The 12,848-nt window shown below is 36.8% G+C and overlaps 1 protein-coding gene across 1 annotated transcript in view; it reads right to left on the reverse strand.

The window, feature by feature from the left end:
• The window catches only part of EFHC2 (EF-hand domain containing 2), a 283,160-nt gene that overhangs the window by 38,703 nt on the left and 231,609 nt on the right, over positions 1-12,848 (reverse strand). The window contains exon 12 of the mRNA XM_066249383.1: positions 511-708. Coding sequence (XP_066105480.1) covers positions 511-708 — 198 coding nt within the window. The remainder of the gene's footprint in view (positions 1-510; positions 709-12,848) is intronic.

A 12,848-nucleotide genomic window follows, 5' to 3' on the forward strand; every position in this document is an offset into this window, starting at 1 on the left:
CAATAAATTTATAAAGTTCAACACAAACATGATAAATATACTATAAATAAATTATGCTGTTTTATTATTTAAAACAATTTTCAAAGAAATTCTAAAGAAAGTTTACCTACAACTTCCCTGGTTCTGTATATTATAAAAGTCCCATTTATAAATCCCAGTTATCACTAAAATAATGTAAGAAGGAGAAATCTCAGAATTAAATTTTCTAACATCTTGATTTGCTATGTCTCAGTTGAAAACTACAAATGAATTAAAAGAAAATGCAAAGGAATATCATTTTCTTTTAAAGATACAGGGCCTCCTCTATTCCACCAACAAACTAAACTCACCATCACTATGAAATATTTTGACACAGATACTTTTCACAAGTGATTTAAGGTGCTTTTGCTAAACAGCAGAGTATGATAAGACATGTCAATTTCCTTTTTGCCCTTTTTGATAAAATATAAATTTCTTCATTGCTCAGGTTCATAGAAACTTAAATTATTTATTAGAATAATAAAAGCTTACTTTTTTCTATCTTCATATACACAGCAAGAAATGAGTCCATCAAAATCCTCAAACATAGTTTTCTTGAACTGTTCGTGGGCCATAGCAATTAGGACATTCGTATCTGAACATGGTTCCTCGGGCACCCCATAGTGACGTACAATGGTTATAAATTCTTGTTCCATGAGTTTTCCAACAGTAATATTCATTAATATGTCTCTGTGAAGAAAATGGAAAACACTCATGAAATTACGTATATCTGAAAATATTTTCCTTCTCTTTACATTAAAAATACCCAAATCCCATTTTACAAAACTCTTACCAACTGCATGAAGGACAGGTAATTATTTTTCTTTAATTTAATTTCTCTACTTATGTGTGGCAAGAAGGCACCAGTGCTAGAATAGAAAACCATAAGCACTACAGCTTTAATAAAATGGCATTTTTCCCAGAGTCAAACTTCTATCTGCAACTAGAAAGTAAAATTTTAAAGTCCTTGCATGGTCAAAAAACCCCATCACTAAATACATGATTTCATTCAATGCCTATTAATCTTACATTACACAAAATAGTAACAGACTTGAGGTTTTAGGTTCCCAGGGTATAAAATTTATAAATCAGTAAATGAGAAAGGTGTTTTGGAGATGGGGAAAGCACTTATACACATTTTTGTATTAAAAAGTAAAAACTGACATACCCTGCAAGTGAGGGAAAAAATGAAAGTTTAAATTGAAAAGAGCTGTGTAAGGGTGCAGTTGTTTGAGTCCTTAGAAAACAAATGCACTGAGATTACTTGGCAGAGCTAAAAAAAAAAAAATGACAACGTATTAATGATGAGAATTCAAAGCCTAACAAATTGGCTGAATTGTTTCTTTCTCTATATGAAAGCTATAAACCATGCAGCATGCATTAGAAAGAATTACATCAAAATAGTTCAAATGTAAGCTGTTGTGGTTAAATGAATAGACTTCCAACATCTAAAAATTTGCTTACTGGAAATAATTCAGTTCCCAAGAATACTGAATAAATGAAGGAATATAAGATTTTATGTGCTTTTTTGCTGTAGACTGGTCTTTCAGAATAATAGCTTTTAGTTCTTTTATATATTTCTTGTCATTATCACTATCATTTCAGAATTCTAGGTTCTTCTAGTCAAGAATTTCCTTAGAGTGTAGGAAAGCCCATAACTATAATGTTCACCTACCTGAAGGAACTGCGTTTCACTTACATCTACTTCTCAGGGTTTTTGGAGTTTTCCTTTGATTTTTTAATGGGACATGCAGGCCAAATTCAACCAAGAAGACCCCACAACTGCAGCGAATAAGTTTGGGTCAACCAACCAGGAATACAGTGGTACCTTGAGATACGAGCAGACCAACATATAAAATTTTTTTTAAGAAACGAGCTGTGACTCGGTCCATATTTTTGTTCGAGATCCGAGTAAAATTCTGAGATACTAGTCGTGATTCGGGAAGCTGCCACTACTTGGAGCATTGGTGCATGGGTCCAGTATCAGCAGCACAGCACCAGCATCTTGTTCTTTCTCATGTGTTACCTGCAGAATCAAGTTGAATCTTGTGCACTGTACTTGTTCTTGCATAATTTTTGCATTTTTTACTAACTTTTCTTGTGTGCTATCATGGGGCTGAAGAAAGTGAGTGTAAAGGACAGTGGTGAGAAGAAGAAGAGAATGATGTCGATATAAGTAAAGCAAGAAATAATAGAAAATCATGTGCGTGGTGTACGAGTGATTGAACTGGCAAGGCTGTATGACCGCAATACATCTACAATTTGTACCATCCTTAAACAAAAGGATGCCATCAAAAGCACAAATCCAGTGAAAGGAACTACGACTCTGTCCCAATTATGGACAAATATCCATGAAGAAATGGAGAAGCTTCTGCTGGTGTGGGTGAAAGGGAAAGAGCTGGCAGGAGATACAGTGACAGAGACCATAACATGCGAAAAGGCACGTATTATTTACGGCGATTTGAAGAAGAAAGAACCATCAACCTTAAAAGAGGCAGCAGAAGATACGCTTAAGGCAAGTCATGGCTGGTTTGAAAATTTTAAGAAGAGATCTGGCATCGACTCAGTGGTGAGGCATGGTGAAGCTGTGAGTGCTGATGATAAGGCAGCTGAGGAGTACATCGCACGTTTTGCTGTGCTTATCGCAAAAAAAGGCTACATCCCCCCAAAAGTGTTCAACTGTGATGAAACAGGATTGTTTTGGAAAAAAATGTCCCAGAAAACTTTCACCACTGCAGAGGAGAAGAAGCTGCCAGGCCATAAACCCATGAAAGACCATCTGACCCTTGCATTGTGTGCAAATGCTAGCGGTGACTGTAAAGTAAAGCCACTGCTAGTGTATCATTCCAAAAATCCTCGAACCTTTAAGACTCACAAGATTCTTAAAGAAAAACTGCAGGTTATGTGGTGCACCAATGCTAGGGCATGGGTTACGTGGTAGTCTTTTATTGAATGGGTAAATCTTGTCTTTGGTCCTGCAGTGAAGAAATATCTTCAAGAAAATAAACTCCCGATGAAAGCATTACTAATCCTTGAAAATGCTCCAGCCCAGGCCCTGGCCGATTGGCTCAGCGGTAGAGCGTCAGCCTAGCGTGCAGAGGACCCGGGTTCGATTCCCGGCCAGGGCACACAGGAGAAGCGCCCATTTGCTTCTCCACCCCTCCGCCTCGCTTTCCTCTCTCTCTCTTCCCCTCCCGCAGCCAAGGCTCCATTGGAGCAAAGATGGCCTGGGCACTGGGGATGGCTCTGTGGCCTCTGCCTCAGGTGCTAGAGTGGCTCTGGTTGCAACATGGCGACGCCCAGGATGGGCAGAGCATCGCCCCCTGGTGGGCGGAGCGTCGCCCCATGGTGGGCGTGCCGGGTGGATCCCAGTCGGGTGCATGCGGGAGTCTGTCTGACTGTCTCTCTCTGTTTCCAGCTTCAGAAAAAAAAAAAAGAAAAAAAAAGAAAATGCTCCAGCCCACCCACCTGGTCTTGAAGATGACATTCTCGATGAGTAAAATTCATGAAATTCCTCTACCTCCCACCCAACACGACTTCAATCTTGCAACCTATTGATCAGCAGGTCATTTCCAACTTTACAAAGCTTTACACAAAGCACTTGTTCTGCCATTGCTTTGAGGTGACTGAGAATACAAATCTAACCCTTCAAGAGTTTTGGAAAGATCACTACAACATCATGATATGTTTATGCATTATTGACTTAGCATGGCAAGAGGTTACAAGAGGAACCTTGAACTTGGCATGGAAAAAGTTATGGCCTGATGTTGTTGCAGACAGGGACTTCGAAGGATTCGAACCAGAGACCAAGACTGAGGTAGAAGCATTGGAGGAGAATGTGTCCCTTGGAAAGTTGATGGGTCTGGAGGTAGATGAGGGTGATGTAAATGAGCTCGTTGAGGAACATGAGGAGGAACTCTCAACTGAGGAGTTGAAGGAGTTACAGATGATGCAACATATGGAGCTTCTGCAAGAGATTAGTAGTGAGGAGGAGGTAGAGTTGGAGGAAGTGATTTCTACAAGTGAAATTAAAGACATGCTGACAATGTGGGAAAAGCTTTCAACTTTCATTGAAAAGAAACACCCAGAAAAAGTTTCAACTGGTTGTGCATCAGCACTTTTTAATGACATGTTTGTCACATTTCCATAACATTTTAAAAGGCAGGCAAAAGCAAACCTGTTCAGATAGATTTTTATTCAAAAGTCCTGCAAGTGAAAGTGCCGAAAGTACAGCCAAAAAGGCAAAAACAGGTGATGATTAAATGAAAAATACGTAATGTTAAGCTTAGGTTAAGTTTAAAGTTAAGAAAGTGCATTTTTTTACAATTAAGTTTTTGTGGTTTTATTTTAAGTAAGGAAAGTGCAGTTTTAGTTCTGTTTAAAGTAAAGAAAATGTAGTTTTAGTTTACATTTTGTGTTAAGAAAGTGCAGTTTTAGTTTGTGTCTACAGTGCCAGCATCCCTCCCTCCCTCCCTCCTCCTCTGCCATTCTCCTCCATTAGCCACACTCGTCTGTCTCCAAGTTAAGAATATAGTACAGTACTAAATAACACTTTTTTCTTTTATTTCATATATTTTGTTATGCATTGGTAAAGTATACATGTGTTTTTCTTAATTAAAAACATGTCTTGTTTCATAATTAAGGATGGTTTGGGGATGTTTTACAGGGTTGGAACAGATTAAATCTATTTCAGTTATTTTAAATGGGAGAAATATGGCCTGACCAGGCGGTGGCGCAGTGGATAGAGCATCGGACTGGGATGCTGAGGACCCAAGTGTGAGACCCCAAGGTCGCCAGCTTCAGCGTGGGCTCATCTGGTTTGAGCAAAAGCTTACCAGCTTGGACCCAAGGTTGCTGGCTCGAGCAAGGGGTTACTTGATCTGCTGAAGGCCCGCGGTCAAGGCACATATAAGAAAGCAATCAATGAACAACTAAGGTGTCGCAATGCGCAACGAAAAAATAATGATTGATGCTTCTCATCTCTCTCCATTCCTGTCTGTCTGTCCCCATCTATCCCTCTCTCTGACTCTCTCTCTGTCCCTGTAAATGGGAGAAATATGTTTGATATACAAATTGACTGACTTACCAGCTCGGTTACAGAACGAATTAAACTCGTATCTCAAGGTACCACTGTACTGACTAGGGGCTTATTGTGTGAAAAATACTGTAAAGTCACTTTGGCATAAGAAATTTTTAGAGTTTATAATCTATTTGGGCTTCTCAAGCATACAGATGACCTCTCAAAACCACAAAATGAGAGGGCCCCTTGAAGAACTTAGTAATAGTAAGAAAGCTTGCCACTCACTGAGTACTAGCTATGTGCCAGGTTTTGTGCTGCCAGGTACTTTTGGCATGGATCATTTCATCTGGCCTAGAAGGGGGAGTACTATTATTACCCCTATTTTACAGAAGAGAACACTGAAGCACCAAAATGTCAAGTGATATGATCAACGTCACAAAAGCCAGAATGTGAACCCTTGTACTCTGGCTCCAAAGCCCATGCTCCTGTATAATATTCTGGCCCCCTTCTATTGAGACACAGAAGACATATTGACCAGATTGAGTAGGGCTCAGTCAGAGAAAGCTTCCTAAAGTGAGTGGGTTTTGAGATAATTTTTTACAAACCTGTATTCCCTTTATCATTCATGACCTCTGCTTTGAGGGCTATCACTGACCAGCATAAATAAATGAAAATAATTTCAGAAACCCTGAATCACCAATTATCTATACTTGAGGGTTGAGTGATCATGAAGAAACCACTCTCAGGACAGCTCCCAGCTCATTTAGAACGTTGGTTATGGAATAATCAGTCATGACAGGTACATAAAATGGAACATTATGCAAACATGAAACGTGTAATGTTTATTGGTAGTTATTGATATGAAATATGTCCATGCTATGTTGATAAACGTGGTATGATCTCAGTGAACCTTAAAATAGCAGTATATGCGTATTCATAGAAAAAAAAAAAGACTGGAAGGATACATGCTAAAACATCTATACCATTATCCCAGATTGCTGATACGTACATATGAATGGATGGATAGATAGATAGATAGATAGATACATACATACATACATACATGCATGCATACACATAAACATACATACTTACATACATAGGTAGATATATTGACAGGCAGTCATAGTCTACTTTCCTGAATTTTTGTAATAATCAAATATTACTTTCATCATCAGAGAAAAAAAACATTTAAAAGCTTTTTCCTTTTGAGGATAGAAAATGGTGTGAGGAATAAGTGGCACATACCCAAGGACTAGGGAAAAGAATGTGTGCGGCAACAACTAGAAATTTTCCATGCACCTTTAACTAAACTTATTCTAGCAGTACCAGGTCATAAAAGTTTATTTTTCCTTTCATTGGATAAACTGAATGTATTCTGGCCTTATTGCAGTTAAAATTTTTATCTGCTGGGTTTCTGTATGCTTGGGTTTTAAACAGCTCAGTATTCCATGGCTTTCCATGGCTTTCTATGAGAGTTTCAAACAAACTGCCCCAGATTTAAAAGTCCCCTTAGTCATGCAGGACAACAGGGGTCCCAGTGCAACTGCCTGTGTGGCAGCTGTGCTCTAGCAAGGCAGAGTCCTACACCAGCAGGCCCAACCAGGAAGTACAAGCCTTGATTTGCAGGACTCAAGAGGCTGCTACGACTTGCTCCCCCCGTCCCGTTTGCCATATGCTCCTTCTTTAGGACTCACCCCACCTTGTCAATATTTAATGTATTTCATCATGAAATAAGGATATTTTCCAAAGCAGAATACTTCCTTTTTTTAAATTGCAGTAAAATACGCATAAGATTTACCATTAATGGCATTTAGTACATTCACAATGTCGCACAATCAGCACCTCTGTCTAGTTTCAAAACATTTTAACACTCCAAATAAGCAGCCACTACATATCCCTCCTCCCCACTAGCCCTCTGTCCACCTGGCAACCACTAATCTGCTTTCTATTGCTGCAGATTTGCCAATTCTGGATATGTCACATAAATAGAATTATAGAGTATGGCCTTTTTTGGTCTGGCTGCTCTTGCTTAGCGTAATGTTTTGATGTTCATCCATGCTGTAGCATGTGTCAGTACTTCATTCATTTTTATGGCTGAATAGTATTCTATTGTATGAACAAAACACAGTTTGCTTATCCATTCATGCTTCGATGGACGTATGGGTTCTTTCTGTATTTTGGCTATTGTGAATAGTGCTGCTTTGAACATGCCTGTACTAGTTTTTGTTTAAATACATGTTTTCAATTCTTTGGGTATATAGCACCTAAAAGTGAAATTGCTGGGTCACTTAGTAATTCTATGTTCAACCTACTGAAGACCCACCAACTTGTTTTCTACATATTTCATTTTTGCTTAGCAGTAGCCACAAAAACAAAGTCAACTTCCATCAAACATAACCCTTCCTCACTTAAACCTTCAGAGTGAACCTGAAATAGGTCTGAGAGTAAAGTCTGATTGATACTTCCTGCCCAAACACTTAAAAATCCATTCTAAAAAGCAGTTGTAATTGTACTGATCTAGTGTTCTGTGATTGCCATAGCTAATCTTAAAGATTCAAATAGAAAGTCACTTTTCTGTTTACTCAACATTGTACTGCATTCCTGACACATTTTATTCAGATCATCATAATATTTTTTAGTTAATCTTATAAGGGACACTGCCATTATTTTTCTGTTTTTGTATAATTAAAGTCATAAGACTCCAAAGAGCAATGTCAAACTGCTCTAGGACATGGAGGTAACTGTGCAGAATTTTGAAACATGAGATGTGCTAAAACAGTTTTACAAGACATAATTCCATTAAAGTCACCCATTCAAGTAATGGTGAATCGAAACTTCATTTTAAAGTTTGGACTCTCAGGGTATTTTCTTATATATTGAATTGTTAAAGTCTAATGTGTTTCAAACAAACTAAAAAAAATAGTTTTTATGTAAACAAGATCTCAAGTGTAAGCTTTGGGCTCTAAAGCTTAGAAGAAAATCTTGAGTCTAAATTAAACCAAGTCACAATTTTGAAGACAATTTAGGTAGCGCCCTTTATCATTTCCTTCAATTTGATATTTGTCAAATAAAATATGTTTCGTGTCCTCTAATCAGAAGCCTGGCAGCCCTACTCACATCTTACACTCCCTCCGGCTTTGTTTTACACCTGTTGGCTTAACCTGCCTATACAAAGCAGAAAAACCTGCTTTCCCATCACTTAAATCCCAGGCTGGCATACTGCTGAGCTAGTATGTTGCCAGATGGCAGACGGTGGTAGAGGCAGCTTGTAGAACATGTGTCTGAGGAAGGAGAAATAGAAACAGAGATCAAAGTGGGGCCAATACAAATGTCTGACCAAAAAGATTTTGCTACCAGCCTAATTATAGTTTAAAACCATCTATAAAGCTGTTTGACCTCACTAAAAAAAAAAAAAAAAGCCCATGGCCACTTAGGCTGGATAGTCCCAACCTCCATATAGTAGTACATTTATAGACTTATGGTATAAATTATGTCCTCTGGAATTGTGTGACATGGTGGCCTCACCAGAGAAGTTGAGGTATTCCAAAGAAAAGGGAAAAAGAGATTACTAAAGACTATAAGAAAATCAACTACTTCAGCCACTGTTACAACCTGTTTGCAATTGGGAAGTGATAAGGTTTAGTGGGGAAAGCATAAACTTTCAAATTACACAGTCCTGGATTAATACTTCAGCTTGACTAATTCACTAATAAATGGAAACTCTGATAAATTACTTAACTTTTTTGAGCCTCTGTTCCTCATCTGTTATATTGGATAAGACCATCGGTTTCATAGAATTTTATTTTATCACAGGAGCCAGAATGCTCCTGTTAAAATGTATGTCAGATCATGTCATGTCTCTGTTTAAAACCCTCGCAAGGCTTGCCATCTTTCTCAAAGTCTCATTATGGCCTCACGAAAAGTCTCATGATGGTATGCCAGACATGACATGATATGTCCTCTCTTCTGTTATTCCTTGGACCTTGTCCCCTCTTTCCCTCTGCACTCACCACACTGTATTCCTTGCTCTTTGTCAGACAAACCAGGCATGCTCCAACTTCAGAGTTTTGCACTTGCTATTCTCTCTACCTGGAATGCACTTCCCCGAGACAGTTCTATAGTCTGCTCTTTCACCTCCTGTGGAACAGCTCATTTGCTCAAGTATCATCTTTACCTTGAGGTCTTCTCTGACCATCATTTTAAAAAGCATGACCTCCTTCCCCTACAAGTCCATCATTCCACAACCTCCTTGTTTGCTTTCTCTCAATGGCATCCATCATTCTCCAACCTAGTACATCATTTACTTTGTTATTATGTATATCATTTTTAACTTTGTCCCGGCAACTAGAACGTAAGTTCCATAAAGGGCAGGGCTATTAATCTATTTTGGTCACTGCTAAATCCCTAATACCTTAAATAGCCCCTGGCACATAGGAAGCACTCTATAATAAATAGTTTGTTGAATATATTTTAAAAATGAGGGTTAAGTGAGCAAGGTATGAAAAGCATTTAGCATAGAAACTGGACTATGAACAATCAGTAAATGATGGCAGTTTTTATTATTCTCATCATTTCACAGTGGAGATAGCGTCAAGTTGTATTAAACTGGAAGATATTTTTCCTAAGTAAGTTTATTTTGAAAAAATATGAAATGTTTCTGATGACTGAAATCATAGAATTTATCTACAGTATGTAAAAGGAAAATGGTACACTTGTTTCAAATAGTCATATTCAGGATTAAGTCTAAACTGATAAAATAATCAACTCCAGGCATGCCTTCCTTTATACGATGGACTATATTTGAGAAGTTACACAAATATTTAATTCTTATAAATCAAAATAGATGCCCTTTTACTCTCTATTACATATACAGATACTCTACCTTCATTTTGGTAATTTTAAATTCACAATGGCACTTAAGACCTTAGCTTTAAATTCTCATTTCTGTCAAGTTCTTAATGACAAACAAGTACAATGAACCCTGAAATAAGTCCTTTGCAAGCTGAAGAATCTTTTGACAGCATGAATAATTACTACCAAATTCATCTGCTTTGTAAATTGACTTTTTGATATATTTTTTGAAAAGAAGTATATCTGCATTAAAAATCATTGTCCCTGTTTTACTTTAAATAAATGTAAGCAGCTTCTAGATTTCTCTGTTACTGTTGTAATCTTCATTTCACATCAAATACTATGGCTTTTACTGTTTTGACATGTAGTGGAATGTACATGGTAATTCTGATTTATTTAGTTTGAAATCCAGTATTTCTTGGTATACTTGACTTTGGAGCTATTTAAGTATAGCCAAACAACCTGAGATTCTTTTCATGCTGTTAAGAGAAATTACTGTATGTCATTAACAATATTATTCACAGAGAAATCCTTTAAAACACTCATGTATAAATCTTTAACAATTTGGTATAATATATACTTAAACAAGCTAAGACAACAGTGTTTTCTTGTTTTTTAATTATGTCAAGTGTTTGGTAAAAACAAATGATGGTGCTTAACCTGCAATGTGGGCAGAAAAGAATAAACATTCATTATATTTACAAGTATAGTAATTCATTTTCTACCACCTTCCTTTTCATTAACACCCATCCTGTGTTCAGAGATTATTTGTCTCAAAGAAAACTTCACTTGCTTGGCTTTCTGTTTTTAACTCTTTCTCACTTGTTACCAGATGCTTTAGAGGCCATGCTGAGCCCTGTTACAAGGGACTGTTGGGGTATGCCTTATAAGAAGTTTGACTCCATATGCTGTATACAAGGGCTGGCCTGTGCCCTCTGGGTGCTTACAATCAAATTACTGAACTCAAGACTTACTCATATCAAAATATATCAAAAATATATAATCAGATTCTTATTTCTTTCTGAACACACAGTTTAAAATAGAAAATTTATTGGCTTTACTCCATTATAAAATAAACACATTTCTAATTATACAGAATGAATATATAAAAGAAAAAAACCCACACATACTCCCATCAAGCAAATACAACCAAGTAAACATTCTGGTATACTTCTTTGCAATCTTTTCTATGCGTGGGTATTTAATTGCTTTTTTTTCTTAATATTATAGTTGTAAACCTACTTTATAGTTTGGTTTTTCATATAACTAATATCTTTCATGTTATCACATATTCTTTTGAAACCTATTGTCATAATGAATACCTTTTTGCATAATTATTTGTCTATATTTAAACATATGAAAAGATGCTCAACATAACTTATCATCAGTGAAATGTAAATTAAAACCACAATGAGATATCATCTCACACCTGTCACAATGGCTGTCATCAATAAATCAACAAAAAACAAGTATTGATGAGAATGTGGAGAAAAGGGAATCCTTGTGCATGATTGGTGGGAATGCAGATTAGTGCAGCCACTGTGGAAAGCAGTATAGAGTTACCTAAACAAAAATGGAACTGACTTATGACCCAGCAATCCCACTTCTGGGAATTTATCTGAAGAATTCAGAAACACTAATTTGAAAAAATATATGCACTCTTATGTTCATTGCAGCATTATTTACAATAGCCAAAATTTAGAAGCAGCCCAAGTGCCCATCAGTACATGAGTGGATAAAAAGTTCTGGTACATTTATGCAAGGAAGTAGTACTCGACCATAAAAACGGAAAGTTTACCCTTTGCAACAGCATGAATGGACCTGGAGAGTATTATGCTAAGTGAAATAAGCCAGTCAGAGAAAGACAGATACTGTATGTTTTCATTTATATGGGAATCTAATGAACAAAATAAACTAACAAACATAATAGAAACAGACTCATAGATACAGAGAGCATTAATACAGCGGTCAGAGGGGAGGTATGTGGGGCTACGTGAAAAAGGTAAAGAGATTAAGCAAGAAAAACCAAACAACTAACAGGCACAGACAACAGTATAGTGATTATCAGCAGGAAAGGAGGGGAGGAGAGGACATAGAAAAGGGTAAAAGGGGGATAAATGGTGATGGAAGGAGACTTGACCTTGGGTTGCAAACACACAATACAATATACAGATGATATACTATAAAACTATTCACTTAAAACCTGTATAATTTTATCAACCAATGTACCCCAATAAAATAAATTAATAAATAAATATAAAATATTAAAAATAAGAAAAATAAAATAAAATAATGTCCTTTGAGTAGTGTCCAAAAAGTACAATTAGGTGGAGAAAATAAAAGAACTTTGATACATGGTATTAAGTTGCTTTTATCTTCTCACCAGCAATGAACAAGAGTCCACAGAAATGGATAGTATGGCTTTTAAAAGTGTTTCCTAATTCAACACTATGTAAAAATAATGTCTCATTTTAATAAACAACGATTTAATTACTAATAAACTTGAACAACTGTTACTTGCTAAGAAATTATAATTCTTTCTTTGGGTTCTGTCTACACGTGTCACTTAATTATGCATTCATTCACTTATTCATTCATTTATTCATTCATTCATTCATTCAACAAACACTAACTGAATACCAACTCTACATCAAGCTATGTCAATTGATGGAAAATAAGAGAAATAGAATAGATTCAACTCCCACCCTCAATGTCTGCATCCTAGAGTTAATCACAGACCAGGAGGAAAGCAAAGTCAACAAAATAGAAATGGGGCTATAATAAGGATATATCCAGAATCTCAGATGAAGTACCCTTCATCCAATCTGCATATGTATACACATAGAGAGAAAGGTCCAGGAAGGTATCACAGAATAGGTGATAGTGGAGCAGACTTTGAAAATAAAAGATAATATGATAGAGAATAAGGTCACAAGGAAGGGAAAGAGGCTGGGGG

This window comes from Saccopteryx bilineata, chromosome X (genome assembly GCF_036850765.1).
Source record: "Saccopteryx bilineata isolate mSacBil1 chromosome X, mSacBil1_pri_phased_curated, whole genome shotgun sequence".
In the NCBI taxonomy this organism is placed as follows: Eukaryota; Metazoa; Chordata; class Mammalia; order Chiroptera; family Emballonuridae; genus Saccopteryx; species Saccopteryx bilineata.